This window comes from Dermacentor variabilis, chromosome 5, assembly GCF_050947875.1.
Source record: "Dermacentor variabilis isolate Ectoservices chromosome 5, ASM5094787v1, whole genome shotgun sequence".
Lineage (NCBI taxonomy): Eukaryota > Metazoa > Arthropoda > Arachnida > Ixodida > Ixodidae > Dermacentor > Dermacentor variabilis.
Window position 1 is genome coordinate 85137959 of NC_134572.1, and position 18896 is coordinate 85156854.

Consider the following 18896-nt stretch of genomic DNA (forward strand, 5'->3'; position numbering starts at 1 on the left):
GTCATTAACTAACCTACTCAGGGACAACAACCAGAAGTTGTACTATTACAAATATTTCAAAGAAGTCACAGGCCTGCGAGGCACACGCAGCATAGCCACGGCGTAGGCTGGAGGAGCGGCTCCATAGGTGCTCTATTTTCGGCACCACGTACTAGAGGGTCTTCGCGGGGAAGTCGTTTCTCATCGCTTTCACGAGAACGATTTCAACTGTCCGACCGGCGTCGACGGCGATCTGCGGCTTGTGCTGGTCTCTGCACAGCGGTCTGCTGAGCCCGACGCTGCTTGGTTGCTTACGCGCGCGTTGCTCTGCGATTCGCGTCTTCAGCAGTGGTTCGTACCTCGCGAGGAGGCATCATAACGTGCACCGCAGAGTAAACACAGATATATTTCGAACGCATTTGTGCAAGGTTGTCAAGCATGTGCTCACAACCATCGAACAGCAACAAATTCAGTGACTTTTCCTTAACTACAATCCCGTCGCAGTAGGATTACGTCGACGTGATTACCGTTACCTTTAATTACTACGGCTGCTCTGCCTGCACTCAACTATTTCGTTGAGACGTAAGTGATGAGTGGCGAAACACGGTGCCTTACCCGTAGTCGCAGGAATTATGTCAGGACCCTTCTCTTCCAAGTCGACGGACTCATCTGGGTCTTTCTTCAGCAAGGTCATGGATCTGCAATGGAAATTATACCGTAGTATCTATTTCATTTAGTCACACGCGTATAATGTTGGCCAGGAATGAAACGCCGATCCATCTAAAAAAAAAACATAACATTATGGCAAACTTTAATCCTTGGTTATAAGTGATAGGATGATGGTCAACTCTCAGTGAAAAAAATAAGAAGACTGCGAAACCTTCCCTGGAGGCAAACATCCATGATAAACAAATCAAATCCGCAAGTAGAACACAATAATATCTTACTGTAGACGAGTATTAAGACCGCCGTCTCGCACTGCCATCCTCCAAACGCTTACTCCTTGTCACGAGGGTCACAGTGCAGTAATGCAAACCACTCACGAGTGGAGATGCTGGAGGGCCTCTCGATGTCTTATCTGTTTCCACGCTATTTCGAAGCAAAATGCGCTACTCATAATCAGACTCGTACACGTTACAAAAAAAAAACCTATTACAATTACTTCAATCAAAAATGCAGCTGATTACACTCGCCAGTTTTAGGCCTATGAGAATAACTGGGCAACTACTAAAAAGTAATATATTCCATTTACATTACTTACCTGTCAGTTTCTATTAATGTTGCATGAATACAGTAAACATATAAAACGAGCTGGCTTGGCTCATTCAGTGCTTCGCTGCAGCCATTCACACATTGTTTAAACAACTGTATTTCAAAACCTCAATGACTCATCTTGCCTCTATTTCTTCTAACGGTAATAGCAGCGACACCTAAAACTCGTTCGATGTGGGCGCTGGAAGGAATGGCGGTATTTAGCAGACGAACACCTCGTGTACGAGGTCGTGGTAGCACAATGCCGCACTGCTCGTGTCTGGATCCTTAATGAATCGTAACGCTTCATTGTTGTTGGAGCTCGGAGAAGACGCTCCTGGTAGGCAAAAGCTAAAAAAGAAAAAAAAAATTCTCCATGGGTGATATGCTGGCCACCACTTCCGACGTGGCCATCGGTGCGGAGTCACAGCAACGCGAGTTAAATTCGTCGGCCAACATCTGATGGAGATCCTGCCGCTCCCCTTCACTCGTTAGCTATTTAGACTTAAACCAAACAATTATGATGGACGCCAGCAAAAGTTCGCGTTTCTCGAAAATGTGCCTAAATCAGCAATGTAGTTAAAAATATAAATGCACATCTTTCAGCCCTAAAAATAATATTTCTGGTACACTCGTAAAATAAGTGCATGCGAGTCACGTGTCATGTTGACAGACAGGAACATGTACGCTTAACGACCCCGAACTTGTCTATATAAGGGAAATTAGAGATAGCGCATAGGGAAGTACCTCCAAGGGAAGTGCGTAGACTCGGGTTTTCATATCAAAACATGCGCATCCACGAGGCTGCTGCGTCGGACGACACAAGGCATCCTGCTGTCGCTATTGCTAAATTAATATGCTAAAAGCTGCGTCTCCTATCACAGCTTGCCACACCAATAAATCAACTGACTACATGTAATTGATTTCATAAAAAAACGTAATTGAATTGCAGACCATCACCGAGTTAAAAAAGGAATCGCTAAAGTAAAAAAATTACCAGGAAACGTAACTGGCTATAAGTAATTAGATACATGTAATTCCTTACGCACAAGTCTGGTCAGCATGTCGCCTTAGGCAGTCCTGTACGCTGATAAACAATGTACTCAGAGAGAATCGGGAGAAATGCTAAAGCTAGAAAACAAATAATTTTTTATTAGCTTGCCGACAGTAGTATGAAAGTGTGTTTAGTTTCTGTGTTAGTCGACGTAATTTCTCCATACTGCGTGTGCTACTGATAAGCGCGCCGAAGGGCAGTTCTAAAACTGACCACAATCTCCTTTCCCCCTCGATCTGACCGCGTTAGTTAAGCTATAACGGGCGTACCCTGCGATGTCATTGCAAGGAAACCTCACGGCTCTGATTGTCTCGTATGTCTCGGAGGGGTTGGGATGCCAGTAATTACGTCATTACTGCGTAATGACTTGGAAAGGTGTTCAGCGCTAATGACACTGTCGCATCAGTTTCTCGGAGGTTTTTTAGCACTTTATTTGCTGCTTGTTACCGGTGGCGAGTGGTACATCGAAGCCTTACACAGCGCTCACGAGGACGATGCTTTGGTTTATCTTTCGCTTTCTCTCTCTTTCCGGCAATTTGTTGTTTTTGCCACAGCCGGAGCCACGAGTGCATTCAAAAGCATAGTTGCAAAGACGACCAGATAGAGGTGACCAAAAAGACAGACGCTTGATTACCCCCTTTTTTGTTTGTCTTGTTTCAAGCACCCGGTGGTGGTTGTCCTCCTAATTTTTTTTCGATTATCAGCAAGTTTGCCAAGGCTGAGCACCAAAGATCTGAAAACCTGAGCTTGGGCACGACGCTCCAGGTCAATTTAAATCCGCCTTACAATTTCAAGCACCCGGTGGTGGTTGTCCTCCTAATTTTTTTTCGATTATCAGCAAGTTTGCCAAGGCTGAGCACCAAAGATCTGAAAACCTGAGCTTGGGCACGACGCTCCAGGTCAATTTAAATCCGCCTTACAATATATATATATATATATATATATATATATATATATATATATATATATATATATATACATACCGACCAGTTCGTTAAATTCAGCACATCTGCGTTCTTTGTGGTGATTATGTAGTGCGAGGACAACTTCTGGAACACGCATTAGAGCATTCTATCAAACTGCAACATGGATATCTTGTGGGCGATCAATGACGGAAAACCGGCGACTGTTTGGACTGTCTTAGCAAGGAAGAATGGAGACATGTATGCACCCGTTTCCATTTCTTTTCATTATTGCAAAGGAACTTGAAGTGATAATTTTTCGACCGTTCTTATCTGTACCTCGATTGAGCACAGTGTCTCTAAGCAATAGAGGCATGAATGTTACGTTATACAGACAAGGCCACCCTCTCTTCCTCAGCAAAAACAAAAACAAAACCCTAGAAGTTCTTTACATAAAACTGTCACTAAAAGGACTTGCGTTGGCAAGTTTAGGTTGCTTTTGTACGGGGTGCAGCTGACGTACTTGTCCTTGCTTATCAATCGGCGCTTCCGCTGAACGTTGACTAGCTTGTGCTAGTAAGGCGCAGAAACTGTCCGCCTTGGCGAAGCCTCAGAGTTTGCCACGAAGTGTCATTGTGGTGCAAAAAAAAAAAAACAGAAATTATGGGTTTTTACGGGCCAAAAGCAGGATTTTATTATGAGACACGCTGTTGTGGGGGACTCCGGAAATTTCGACCATCTGGGGTTCCTTAACGGGCCCTTAAATATGAGCGCATGGGTGTTTTCGAATTTCCGCCCCCATCGAAATGCGGCCACCGTGGCCGGGATTCGATTCTGTGACCTCGTGCTTAGCTATTGTGGTGCAACCTTGCAGCATGTGGTCGGCAAATGATGGTTATCACCTATGTGATTTCGGCGCACCCCTTTGGGTGATTTTTCGCTTCTTTCTTAGTCATTAGGTAACGACAGACATAAGTCTTGAGCCAAGATGACGCGTTCTACTGTGAACAACGTGTATAGGCTGCTATGGCAAGTTAAGTTTTGCGTGATTACACATTTTGGAGGTGCAACTGACAAGCCAGAGGCTTCAGTCTTCAGGCTCGATGGAGCAGTGCGAACAATATGTATAATTGACTAAAACTATAATTGAGTAAAAAAAATGGTACGCTGATTTTCCGCAGAACAAAATTAAATGTTGGACATATTGAAGTTGTCTAGACAGTGGTGGGATCGAAAGCCCTCATCCCAGTAGAGAAGTGTATTAAGTTGGCGTCATCGCCCTCTTAGCAGGTTCTACGGGATCGATACGTCATTCCGTGGCATGTTTATCATGCGTAGTGAAGATTCACCACAACAATTGATTATATTGAAAATTGCCAAGTTGGAACTTTGGCATAGCTGGAAGTCTAAAATATGTGCGCGACGCTCGTCCCTAAAATTATTCTCAAAGATCAAGCACATATTGTTTAACGCACGACATCCAATTTTGTGTCGTCCAGATAGAACATGCAATTACCAAAAATTTCACGAACAGCAAACACATCTACCAGTTCAACGAAATGATGAACGCGCATTTCTGGGTAAGATACATTTCAGGAAAGCTAGCTTGAATATGAATAGTGTTTATTGGAGGCAGGCATTTACGTAATTCACTAACTGTGTGTGCAGGAGCTGCGTAGAACAAGAGAACAAACAATAATAAATTCAGAGCCTGCAAACTATATGCCACCACCTAGTTACGTCGGAAAAGCAAATCCAAGCTCTCCCCAATAATGGCATGCGCTTCAAGGTAGTTTTAATCACAATCCAAAAAATAAATGTAAAGAAGCTGCATTTCTTTTTTGACACCACGTACAGGCTTCGCGGCGGCAGCGTTAGATGGCGCCCAGTGTTCTTAGAAAAGCGCGAAAGAGGAATTATGCAGCTGTACACGCCGCATACATAGCTCGTTTCGATGGTGGCAATGCGTTGTTTCGCTACATTGATTCAATGCTAAACGCAGAGAAGCTTACAATCTGCTTCTAGGCAGATTAAGTCGTTTTCGGTGAGGAATTTCCTGCGGTTGAGTTTAAACGAGTGGATCTGACAGCGGGTAGCTTGCAGCCAACGTACTGCCCGTTTGCAGTTATAAGACCCTGTTATATGCCTACAAGATAATGTTATCAGTGGCGTTATACAGAAAGCATATAAAATTTGCGCCTTTGGTTTTAGTGTTGCTACTAAAAAGGTACTCACTTGTCCTCCATCTGATCTTTTTCTGCACCTGGAAGAAAAGGGGCAATGAGAGAAGTACGCCTAATGAGCATGCTGATTTTTTTTCTAAGAACTTCGATAATATTAAAGCAGCTGTACGATGTCTAACTACCAGGTTTTTAGGCACTAGTTGAATCTGTTTTTTTCTATTGATAACTAGAATGCCCTAATGTTGCGTAAACAGATGAAATTCGTGCGCATTTTTCTATGAGAGAATTCACGTGAAATAATGAAGAAATTCAGGTGAAGAATTGCAAAATGCCGTGCATGTCCTACCGCAGCCAGCGGGTACCTTGTCAACGACTGGCGTTTCGTGCGAACACATGCCTTATTTATTTGAAGTTAAGCTTATACTTTCTGCCTACCTTTATGATATCAAGTTAGAGCAGAGTACTTAAAAGAGAAATATATTTACATTGAGCACTGCAATTTTTCTTGAAATCCAGTCGCCAAAGAGAATAGCGCTTTAAGAATCGCATGGTGGCTAACCTCGCGATAACATGATATTTGAAAAGAGCGATACACTATGCTATCTGTGCACATAAAATTAAACGTATCATTATTAGGAACATTAGGTAATTGCATACCTTTGCTTCTTCCATGTTTCTTACACCGTATGAAGATGATGACAACGACGGCGGCAATGACCAAGGCAATGACGATGCCAATGAGAACTCCTAAAAATGGCCGAATAACGATCATGCCTTGAACACCTGCTGTTGCAAAGACACCAAGAGGAGAAAACAAGAAATAGAGTTAGTGGTGCTGAAGGCGTTGGCGCGGCGTTGCTTGAAGCCTCCAACGTTTAATTTAATTTCATTTAGCATCACACTGGAGGCCCGGAAGCACTACACAATGAAAGGGGGGGGGGGTATAAGAAACATACAGAAAAGAGGTTGCGAAAGAAAAAAAAAATATAAAACACGGAATGATTTCGATCATTGGTGATCAGGAACGCATTTGTGACAGGAGCAAAAATGTCGGCGCTAAACTGAGTAAATAAATTACTCCCCGATACACGGGACCAAGTGCTTACTTTTTGTTAAGAAGTTGAACGCTTTCACTAGCACATACAGAGTACGGCGCGCGAGGACGACGTTACCACGAGGCAAACCCATCACGTATGCATCGCAAGGAAAACCAGTAGCAACTGCCAGATGAAGCTAATCCAGCGCACATCCGCCTGTCTTCGTTCTCCGCGACGTTTGGCCTCGTTTCTCCATCTCCACTTCGCTCAACGTTACCTACACATTCCTCTAGGTGGCAGTACTTTGCCGCGCACTGGGCGCGCTCCTTCGTGCTATGGGGAACCAGCGCTGGAATTTTCACGGCGCCTGCAGCGCCGCCCTGGCGGTCAGAACGTGCACAATGCAGCCTCCCCCGCGGACGAAAATTGCGTTGCGTGCCCTTAAAGTCGAAGGAAAACAAAAGGGCGCCGACGATACTGTTGCGTATACAAGTGCCACAACTAAGTCGGGATGAGGGAGGATGTATCCTTCTGCGTCTTTCCATCTAAACCCTACGAACAAGAACGGAGGCGGCGTTGGATCCAAGCAGTCAGGCGAGCGGAGTAAGCTCCCGTCTTGTCGCCCTGTCAAGCGGTGTCGGGCTGGTTTCTAAATCAAACTTTGCGTGTATCCTTGGTTTATTCGATAGTGAAGACGGTCAGCCATGGCAGACAGTACCAAACAGCAGAATCTGCTGTCGGTATTTCGTCGGAAACAAAATGAGCAATAGCATGCACCATCCGGCATATGTACCATTTTTCCTTCGCAATGCCACCGCCAAGCCCCTTCCAACGCCACCGCACCAAGTGAACGATACGAAAGGTAAAAATTATCCATTCATTGCCAAGAATTATGAAGGAGGGAAGCTGCCTTGTAATACGAGTTGTATGCGCATAGTGCCGGCGCACGCGCGACTAAGCCACCTATGTGTTTATAAATATGCGCATGCGGATGAGGACTCGGCGCTGAGATGCATCCGGCAAATTAATGTAATTAGTGCTAAATGTAGCCAGAATTGTTACGGATCAAGCAGCCGAGCACTCAAACCTTTGCTTGCGCGAGTCAGCTGATGCGATAAAGCTTTCTTCTCCATTGACTGCTGTGGCGAAGTAACATCAGAATTTTTTATGTCTAGCCAGAAAAATATGGAATATCTTCAGGCCAACTAATACTTCCGTAACCATAGCGCAGCACGACCGGAGCCATAACTGCTAGATTTGCGAGGCAGGCAGCCACGCAAGCATGGCATCGATACACGACGCAACCGTTAAAGAAACACACGTGCTCGCCGCGACGCACTGTGAAAAATGTATAAAGCTTAAAAAGCTTCTTTCGTCATTTCTTCACTTGATGGCGCTAGCTTCTTTACAAAAACTCCACTTGAAGCGGCGCGAAAACGGAAACATACGAACTATAATACGGCTGCGTGTGCGTGTGTCGTCTGGTTGTGTGGCTGGAATATGCCGCGTTTCGTCGCCAGGGCGGCGTGCAACGCACTCTTTTCGACGCGCCGCCTATCCAGCGCTGGTTCCCCATTCCCGGCGCGCGAGTTCCTTCCCCCCCAGGCGCCTTCCCGTTCGCTTGCTTGACTGGCTCAGGCAGACGCCAATTTGAAGAGCTGGCCAGTTAAGCTTGCGCGTAAAAAAAAAAAAAAAAAAAAAAAAAAATCTTAATTTTTTAATTAGGTATCTACAATATGTCTAAAATCTCACAGCAGGAAAAAAATTTACCAGCTTCCGCTCTCTTTTTTTTTTCTATGTGGGGAAAGCTTCAGTTACAAATAGGCTGACAAACAAACGAACCAACGCGGCTGCCACTATAGTATTTTTCCTTTCTGCAATAATAAAGTTCCTCCTCCTCCTCCTCCTCCTCCTCCTCCTCCTCCTCCTCCTCCTCTTGGGTCACATTTCAATCGAGAGACTCCGCGATTCCCCAAACACAGAAAGTTTGCATACCTGTGAACTTTTCCGCGGGTCTGAGCGTGTGGGCCATGAGGGCGTAGGGGTTGCTGCGACCCTTGCCGTTGGCGGCGTACACGAGCACCCGGAAGGTGGCGCCACCTGGCAGGCCTCGCGCCACGAACGCTGCTCCCGCACCCAGCGTGTTCGTGAGATTGGCACGCAGAGTGCCCGAGTCGGCATCGTACAGCTCGGCGATGAAGACAGGTGGTGCCATGCCGCCGTCCCAGGGGCCCTCTATGCACTCGAGGGACATGCCGTCCTCGGTGGCGTTCACTTGCGAGCAGTTGATTACTGAGTCAGGAGGCCCTGCGCATACAAAGCAGCCAAACGCGTTCAGTGATCCTGACGGTGGAGACAGCACACAGCAAGAAAAAAAAAAAAAAGACAGCCATGATTGTTGAAAGGCAGGGGCGATAGAGAACGTAAAAAATAGAAATACGTGCCTAATGAGCTGCTGAGAAAGCCTCCTAAGTGAGGACAGTACTACGCCACTGACACGGCTGGAGTAAATACTGGTTAGGAAAGGCGCGCTATGTGTGCTTATTGGCTGGACTAACTAAGAGGTAAATGTGTCGAGGAAGAACCCAAAACAGCAGCGCATGAACATTTCAGAAGGTCATGCAAATGTCCGGACAGGTAACTAACATCAACTATTTGTATTGATGCGAAGATGGAAGTCCGCGACCGGTAACTGCAACTGGAACTATTTGTTGGATTTATTCTAGCAGGGAATTAAAAAAAATTTTGAACAAGTTTCAGCACAATAAACCTTGCTCAACCGGTACCGTTTTGCCGCAGTACTTCTGTACAATGCAGTGAAACTCATACGAAGATTGGCGTTGCTTACGCAGTGTCATGCTTTGTTGACAACAAAGTACGTTATTCTTACTTTTTGGTCATGTTACCCGGCGTGAGATATAATGAAGAGGAGGGGCGCTGCTGGCCAGCAGCTACAAACTTTCATTCTCATTTTTCTCTTCCTTCTCATACAGGTCGATCTAGAGCTCTTTGCTACAGTAGGCCTAATGTGCAGTGACGCTTACGCACTTTGGGACGAAGACATATAGAAGTTTAAAATCGGCTATTATTCGACATTACAGTAGTAAAGACACCGTATAATGCTGGAGTAATTAATTCTGTGCCGTCTATCCAATGCTTCAATCTAGGAATGTTAATTTTAGTAGCACCTTGCAAGAAGGGCGATAGATCCGAGCTCCAGGACAGCTTATAGGAACGTTTGATTTAAATTATTTCAGCCACACAAACCTCCAGGATCACTCCACACTGCAATAGTATTTAACAACATTCTGTGACATTCTATATGACCATGCTTTCACAGCTTCGCTTTTCCCTTGCAGTCTGTCTGTGTCTGGATGTTCGTGTGTATGTATCTGGGTGTCGTTTCAACAATGAACTTACACCTGTAAATTGTCCATATCTGCTTTTACCAAGGTGCGTTTGTTCATTAAGACCAGTGGAAGCGAGTTTAGCGTGATCCGAGTAAGCGTTAGCCGGCAAGAATGCTCCTTTTGCCGGGCGTATTTTTTTATTTCTTTCGTTCTGTCTCTCTTGAAGCGGAAGGTTCTGGAGAATGCCGTAGCTCAGTGATAATCGCTCTTCAGGGCGATACAACGAAATGCAAGTTATTGCTGCTTATGAAATACCTTTGACCAAGTTCAAGAAATGACCGAAACTTCTAAGCTCCCCCTCAACTCATCCTCATAAGCTAAACAAAAAATCGCATCCCACCCGCGGAGTATGCGAGTTGATGTTGAATGGGTGCCACCGGTTCGAAAACTTTATTCACAGCTGTATGAACAGTACACTTAGTAACCCTCTTCACACTCTCGCACTTACCAACCCTACGCCACACGTTTACGCACGGACAAATTTCGAGCGAACAACAAAGACTCCCTGCACTGCTCTCCACTGCACGGTCAGTCACGCGCGTAAGAAGGCGGAGTGAGCTTTCTGAAAAAGATGCGTTAGCGGCTACGAAAAAAAAAAAAAAGAAAAGAAAAACAGACACCACGTTTTTTGCGACACCCACGGAGAATACGAGCTGAAGCTGAATAGGTGTCCGGGAGAAAAAACCGTTCCACGAAAACAAATCTTGGCGAAGGCGCTGCAAAACAAGACACAGAGTGCATACGAACGACAGCGGCACCGCGACGAGAACTTCGACGACCGTACTCCCCGCAGGTTGTGGCGTTAAGTGTGGCGGAAACGCGACGGTTAGGGAGAGGGAGGTGGGCTCGCTTAGTAAAACGCTAAACTTTTCATGACCTTGCTTTAAGCCTGGCGACGGAAGCGCGGCAGAGACAAAGGAGAGGAACGCCATACACGAAATGGGAGGTGCGCGCTTTTCGCGCACGAGACAAATCCTCGGCAGCCTTAAATAGGTGCCACTTCCAGTGTAGGCACGGGGCACGCTGCGCAATCCTGGCGCTACGCCTTCGTTTCGAGGTGTTGTTCGTCGCCCTGCGCTCCACAAAGCCGAGAAAACCTCAGCACCCAGCGCACTAACCGGGTGCGAAATTAATGCGCGTATGCACAGCGCCGGCGCTGCAAACGACGCCGCGATTATACGGAAGTATGGAGGCGGCCTCTCCTTCGTACAGCCCGTTCTTTGTGCGAGCACGTCATGCGTGCCCGTCTGTTTACCTACGCCGAATAACGGAGATGTGGACTTCTCTGTAGGTGGAGTGATATAGACGCTTCAACAGTATGACGGGGCTACTCAGGCATAATGTTTAGGCGGAAGCGCCTTTGTAGAGACAGTATCAAAAGGGGCGGGGATTTGAAAGATGCAGGAAACTTCAGCTTTAACTTAATTAACCCTTTTGATGAAAGAGCGGTCTTCATACAGGGAGTGTGCTGAATGCGCACACGCACGCAGATGCATTTTATATCACGAGGTCAGTAAATTAATAGAAATAAAAGACTCAGCCAGCACCATATAAATAAAGCAGGCAATACAGAGCACATACAGAGAGAGAGAGAGAGAAGAAAAGCGGAACAACAACTTAACCGAGACAGAAGAAGAAGAAGAAAAAAAGCTCACGATGGTCATTCTCGCCGCGCAGAAATGTCCGCGTTGCATTTTGTCTGTTTTTTTCGGTTATTGTCTCAACGAATGGTTTGCCCTCGACGACAACTCAGCGCACTCTTGTTTTTGCGCACCACTGACGGGCTGGCTGCCAGACCGCTCCGCAACAGAGTAAGAGCAGACGAGTTTCTTTGCTCGCGTTTCCTCGTCCGACGCATTAATCGTTCGTACTGCAACAGTTGTGTTAACGCTCCATTACTCCGAATATAATGTCTCGGAACCAGACGAGTCACAAAGAACGCTGCACGGCAGAGCTTGAAAACTACTGCTACACGCAGTTTCTTGCTTCACCACGAAGGACTTCTGTGGCACCACGCAGAAAGAGAATGAAAAAGAAAAAGAAGCTCGTTTTCCAAAAAGAGAATTAAACGCTGCTTGCAGCGTCATCCTGTATGCACCAGACGCGAACAAAGAACATCGGATAGAATAAAATGGGAACAGCGACAGCTATACAGCAAAAGAAAACAATGAAAAGTATAAATACGAAAGGGAGAAAAAGATTAATATACTTTGGTACAAAAGATGGGACATGCTCGTCGAATGAACAGGCAGGATTGCGAAACGCGAGTTCGCAACACAGCGGCGGATGCTGAGCGCGCTGGAAGCCGGAGTATGGAAGAAGATGATGGCAAGTTGGGGGGGGGGGGTAGGGGGCGGAAGGGCGCGGAAGATGGCAAGTGAGGAGGTTAGCAAGAAACACGAATTTCTAATGGAGGGTCTCCGCCAGCGTTGCGACGTTCTCGGCTTTACGAGAACAAGGATTACAGAGTTTCAAATGTATTTACTACTGGCATTGCTTTTGCTTCATATGGAGGAAGAGGAGGGGAAGAAGGCTACGGGTGCGTTAACCTCAAGGAATGAAATAAATGAAAATATGCGAGCCCCCCCCCCCCCCCCCCCCCCCCAACACACACACACACACAAAAAAAAGTAACTGAGGTACGACGCCGGAACTCGAGTATCGATTCTCTCTTTCTTTCGACGCACCGAGCGCGCGAAGCCGCCCACGTCGTTTTTCATGCCCCCTCATTTCGGCGCTTTAGTTTCAAAAAGACCCCCCCTCCCCCTTTCTTTTTCCGGAATACAGATTCGGGTTGGGAGGAACGGCGCTGTATAGGCCCAAACGTAATAGAAGATAAACGTCTGCGAATGCATTACATTTAATGTTTGCTCCGTTGTTTCATCGAGACCATAATTTGCCGTGGTATACGAACGTTCCTCTCCTGAAACACGCCTCCTTCGTCGACGAGATGACGGTGGCAGCCGACACGCGAATTTGTCTCTCTCTGCACCCTTATGGCGATACTTTTTGGGTTATCATTCACCTCCCCTCACGCCCCCTCTCTCTCTATCTCTATTATTATTTTTTTCCATCGTGGAGACGTTTGTGCGCAGCGCATTGCAGACCAAAAAATTCACGTATCTATCGACAGTACATTCGACTCTCTTCTCACTCCACTTCATCGTGCGCCCAGCATTCCCGGCCGCATATATTCGCTCTGGAAAGTTCGCGTTGACCAGTAGTGTAGGTGCCGTCTTCGATGTTCTTGCGCGCCTTGCGTGTTTGCTTTGCGCGCAATACGACTCGCTGCGTCTTTCACGCTCGTCACTTGAGTATAGCAGGCAGAACTTTTGCAACATTCAATCAAGCGTCTGCCTCTCGCCATCCATCACTCATTTGTAACACGTAACTGAGAACTTGCTGACGTGTTAGGAACTATCACTCTCGAGAAGAAAACAATATTTTGCGTTCGCGCGATAAGAAAAAAAAAGAAAAAGGAAAGCCAGATCGATTGACGTTAAGACGAAAACATCGATAGAAGAACTGACGTGCCCCTCCTCCCCTTTCACTCTCACCCCCCCTCCCCTCCCTGTCACTTTCTTTCTTCTGAGTGAACTTGCAGGGCGAAGAAAACAACTCGAATGCAAAGCGCTCAGCAGCATGAGTCACGCACCTTTTCGTTCCGCGGAAAAGTGTGTGCGCGCGCATTTGAGAGCATTTAGGGGAGCCGTTCCACGCTCTGTTGAGCGCGCAATGTGTTCGCCTCATAGCCGTCGACAGCGGCGCCCCGCCATCGACTCTTTCGTTCTCTGAGCGCTGTGGCCTGTACACGTTTCCGCGGCACCCTTTTCTGCTTCCTTCTGCCGACATCGCGACCGGCGAAAAGCTTTATTCCACGCCGTCTCCACTGCCTGGCCATCTTGTTTGCGGGACCCGATCCTATACTCCGCACGAGCGCGGTCTAGCAGCCCGAAAGAGAAACCCAACGCGAATTCAATTTGGGACGGAATCCTTTCGTATTGTCAGAGCGCCGGCCCTACGCCGCACGCGTTCTTCAGGTGAGGGGCTGCCTGCGCCTGAAAAAAATCCGCAGCGCGGCATACGATGCACGTGAGACGAGCGTAAGACGAGCGAGAACACAAGAGCATACAATGTAAAATAATGAAAACTACAACGCAGGGTATAATGTGTCCCCCGAAACCCACCAACGTATGCGACGGCATAGGAATGTAAAACAACTTCGCCGGCCCCCCCGCGACGTAGCGTGGCCACTGTCCCCATCTATTCTTTTCCTTTGTTTGCTGCGCTGCTTTTGTTTGCACCACCGGGATGACACAGCGAGAGAACGTTCAAACAAGCAATCTGGGAGCGAGAACTGGCAAAAGAAAGGAAAAAAAGAAGAGAAGGAAAAAGGCGGGCAAAGCTGCAAGAAAGTAAAAAGAAGAACGTTGCGAACAAAATAGAAACGAGAGGCGGCGTCGAGAAATAATAATACAAAACAGAAACAAGAAATCTCACAGAATGTAGGAAAAAATAGAAAAAAAACGATACAAGAAATTACGTATAAAGCGATTCTTCGAAACAACCAGGAAATGAACGCTGGTATGTGCAGCGGAGATATAGAAAGCGAGTGGCTGCGACACAACTCCGTGAATAGAAAGAAAGAAAGAAAGAAAGAAAGAAAGAAAGAAAGAAAGAAAGAAAGAAATATTGATATGCGTACGCACACACATATAATAAGCGGGAAACTGTTACGGCTTGACGTTGTCAGCGCACATACATATATGTATTCCGCGCGCCGAAGGAGCACTGCGAGCTAAAATATGCGCGAGATTCTGGCCGCCGTAAAACCCAGCAGTGTGGAATATTTATAGAGGCCAAAACACTCAGCGGCGAAACATGAAGCTGTAAACCGCTGCGGGGTAGGCGGGATGGAAGCGACCACGCGTGATGCTTGCAAGGGGCTCATGTGTGCGTGTGTGTGCTTTTGTGAGTGCGCTTGCCTGTATGCTGTCCTACGGCTTGCTTTTGTTTACATGTGGGTGTCGAGCGCATCGCAGCTGCGCATTTTTATATTGGAACGCATTGGGAGTGCGTTCTTGCTTGGGTATTGACGTGAGTGTGTGGGTCAGTGTTTGTGTGCGATGTCAGTGAGTAAGAGGGAGAGTGGTCGTGCGCATGTTTACAATGTGTGAGTTCTTGCTCATGCCTCGTGCACTACTGCCCGCGGGCGTGTATTTATTTTGGCTTCGCGCATGGTCCGAAGAGTATGCAAAAAAAAAAAAATCGAAACTAACGGCAACAGCTCCTCGCAGTAGGGCCACTCGCTCCAGGCACGATAGATTGTGCTACTAGCCTTCTCTTTTTACGTGGTAGTGTTGCATAAACAATGTGATGGTGTAATCAATGTGATCAGCAATCGGTTGATTGCGTTATTGAGGTACAATTCAACACTATTTATGAACACCAGCATCCACAGTTTGATGTTAAACAGGTATAATGCGACGGCTGTCGCCGTAATAATTTTTAATTTCTTCGGTGAATTTTACTTACCTTTCTAACCTTTAAACTTGGTTAAAAAGAATCAAGGCCCGTATTTATGATTTTTTTTTGTGTAAGCGTCGATTGTGATTGGCCATCGTCGGGGGGGTAGTTTCGTTGTCAAGGAAATGACTATCACCCAGGGTGGTTGTCCGAGTAGTGGGTAATTTGGAAACGCTCAGACGTAAGCAATGTTTTGCGAATACAGGCCCAGAATATCAATACCAGCACAACTAGAATAATAGAACGACATGACTGCTTCCCTCAATTATGCAAAAATATGAATAAAAATTAAGGCTATCGTAAAATGAGAGTATAGCCTACGTATAGCTGTACTAATAAGGCGTCGTCGTTGCTATACTTTAATATGTGCTTGCACAGATGTAGATGTCACCACATTTTTCTGTATTGGCGTTGCAGTATTTCAGTGGGCTTCGAATTGTTTTGCTGGGACAGCAAGCGGGAGTTCAAGCGTGAAGCAAGCAAGCAAGCAAACAAGCAAGCGTGAAGCAAGAGAGAAATACACTTGGGTTGGCAATCGTCTGGTGGGTGCGAAGGATGGAAGCACATGTAACATGCTACGTTTTCTTCGCTAAGAAACAGTAGTTGGAGGTGCCCTGTCTGATTCATTTGAAGAAAGCCGCAGCCGATAGAAACTGCACCTTGATTCTATGGCCATCACAAAACGAGCGCCGACGGTAGCATCTTAATAAACCTAAAGCTTTGTATAGGCGATTGCATGACGCCGAAAATTATATTAAAGAACTATGATTGCTCCATTGAATTCAACAAGGACAACGACTTCTTTCGGTTTTGTTCCGAAAGCTATAGTGTTCAAGCAAGTTCAATTGTCAGCTCGTTTATCTGTTGACTCACTTGAACCAGCAACATTCATCGTCGAATATAACAAAAATTACCTTATCTCATTTTATAAAAGTGAAGATGAGCGATTACTTGAACACAATATAGAAATATTTGGAAGCCGCTTAAGCTTCGCCTTTAAAATGGAACGCGATAGCATTTAAATATCCCTGACTGCTGCTCACGCTTCCCGGCAACTTCAGCTTACGTAACCGTAATGTTTGCCGGGAAACGATGACGACGAACGCTATGCACGGTGAACTGTCTGGTAGAAACACGGCCTCTGGCGGCGGTCGATCGCGGAGGTAGTGCAGAGTCGCGCCAATATATGTGCATCATTTCCAGGTTTCTGCTATTGTTTCGACTTTTAATATTGAAGTCTGAGAAGATTTAGATTCTAAAAGATTAGCAGATATTTTGAGTGTTTGCCCCGCCCCATGGGTCATCATAGGAGATTTCAATGCACACCATCCAGCATGGGGCAGTACAAAGACAAATGCAAGAGGACGAAGATTATCAAGCATCGCCTACAACTATGGCCTTACTCTCTTGAACGATGGTAGCCCCACCTTTCTTCGAGGCGTGACATACGGCAGCTGCCTCGACCTTTCTTTCGTCTCCAACTCTCTCGCCAGATGTGTGAAGTGGTTTCCAGATATTGAGACATATGGGAGTGATCACATTCCCACCTATCTGAACATCAAAGGCTTGTCGTCTAGATCTGGCCCACGGAATACCATTCGGACGATTCAATGGGCCAACTTCAAATCTGATATGGAAGATGCCTGCAGCGAGGGCCTACCATCTGGGTTAGAACAAACAATTAAAAATACGATGCGAAACGCCACTCGCATGCTGACGACCTCTTACACGCGAAACGACTTCGACATAGAATTAGAGCGACTTCGCGCACTTCGTCGCAGGGCGGAACGTCGATATCGGCGTACTAAATCAATCCATGACCTTAGGACAGCCAGGAGGATACAAAAGAAGATTCAGCGTCGAATGGATAGATTAGCGTCTGAACGTTGGGCAACGTTTTGCCAGACGCTCGACCCCCGCAAGCCGCTGTCTCACATTTGGAAAACGGTGCAAGGTCTGCATTGCCTTCCGGAACAGCGTTTTCCATTCAAGGCGCTCGCGCTTTTCCAAGGGCGGCAACGCATCGATGTCGCAGAAGACTTTTGTGCGCGGATGGCAGACCAAGCGACACGTCCAGACCCTCCAGGCCGAGATGACGTCCCCCATTCCCGTGATTGCCGCATGGACCTTCCTTTTTCAATGGAGGAGCTCGAGGCGGCACTAGCTCTCTGCAGGCGCTCATGATCTCCGGGCCCAGATGGTATATCATACCGAGCCTTGTGCTATCTCGGAGAATCCGCACGGATAGCACTATTGAGTCTCTACAACACCTCATGGCAGGAGGGAAATGTTCCTGACGAATGGAAAGTGAGCCGCCTGGTGCCAATCTTGAAGCAGGGCAAATCCCCGCTAGAGCTCACCTCTTACCGCCCAATTGCGTTGGCCAGCTGTGTAGGAAAGATAATGGAACGAATGATCCTTGGTCGCCTTGAATGGTACCTTGAATACTACAAGATTTATCCGAATTCCATGGCTGGTTTCCGACGTGACCGCTCTTCCATCGACAATGTAGTTGATCTCGTTTCATATGTCCAGCACGAAAGGTCCCGTAAACGTTTATCTGCAGCTTTATTCTTGGATGTGAAAGGGGCATACGATAACGTATTACATGAGGGAATTCTCGACGCTCTTGTGACGGTTGGCCTAGGTGGTCGAGTATTTTTGTGGATTGCAAGTTACCTTTCTGCAAGATCATTCTATGTGCTCACTGACAATGGCCCAACTACGCGACGCTATACCAGCAGGGGCGTTCCTCAAGGCGGTGCTCTCAGCCCGACGCTATTCAACCTCGCTCTTATTGGGCTTGCTGAACACTTGCCAACTACCACCAAAATTTCAATATACGCATATGACATCTGTGTCTGGACTTCGGCAGTCACACGTACTCAGATACGTGCACGGCTTCAAAGAGCGGCTACTTTGACAGCGAGCTACTTGTGTGAACGAGGTCTGAACATATCGCCAGAAAAATGCGCCCTAGTGGCATTTACTCGCAAACCAATGACGCCTTATGTCATCTCAATCAATGGGCGGACCGTTTCCTACGTCAGAACCCACAGATTTCTTGGCGTAATTATCGACCGAGACCTCAGTTGGAGCCCGCACGTGGCCTACATGAAACGGCGCCTGACAGCAACCTCCGAGTTGTTTAAATACTTGACAGGAAAGACGTGGGGGATGTCAGTAGACGCAATGCTGAGACTCTACAGAGCTCTCTTCCTCGGTTTTTTAAGATACAGTATACCTGTATTGAACAACACCTGCAAGACAAATATTCGTGTTCTGCAGGCAGCACAAGCTCAAGCACTCAGAGTTTGTCTTGGTTTGCCCAGATGCACGTCAACTGAGGCAACTATTGCGATTGCTCGGGACCATCCAATGCAAACTCACATCACGGTGGAAGCGCTGAGAACGCATATCAGACATTTTGCACGTGCCCCCTATCACCATATTGCAACACTACCTTCAGACAGGCACCAAGCATCATTCTCTAAAGCTATCGTCAAGTACAACGACAAACTTCCCTCGGGCTTAACCGCTGCATCTAAAACCTC

General features: G+C 46.7%; 1 protein-coding gene across 2 annotated transcripts in view; it reads right to left on the reverse strand.

The window, feature by feature from the left end:
* Nucleotides 1–18896, reverse strand: part of LOC142582925 (protein turtle homolog B-like) — a 343110-nt gene that overhangs the window by 10958 nt on the left and 313256 nt on the right. For both annotated transcript variants that reach the window (XM_075693060.1, XM_075693059.1), the window contains exons 8-11: nucleotides 8402–8713; nucleotides 6027–6152; nucleotides 5422–5449; nucleotides 595–677 (exon numbers count right to left, since the gene is read on the reverse strand). In XM_075693060.1, coding sequence (XP_075549175.1) covers nucleotides 595–677; nucleotides 5422–5449; nucleotides 6027–6152; nucleotides 8402–8713 — 549 coding nt within the window. The remainder of the gene's footprint in view (nucleotides 1–594; nucleotides 678–5421; nucleotides 5450–6026; nucleotides 6153–8401; nucleotides 8714–18896) is intronic.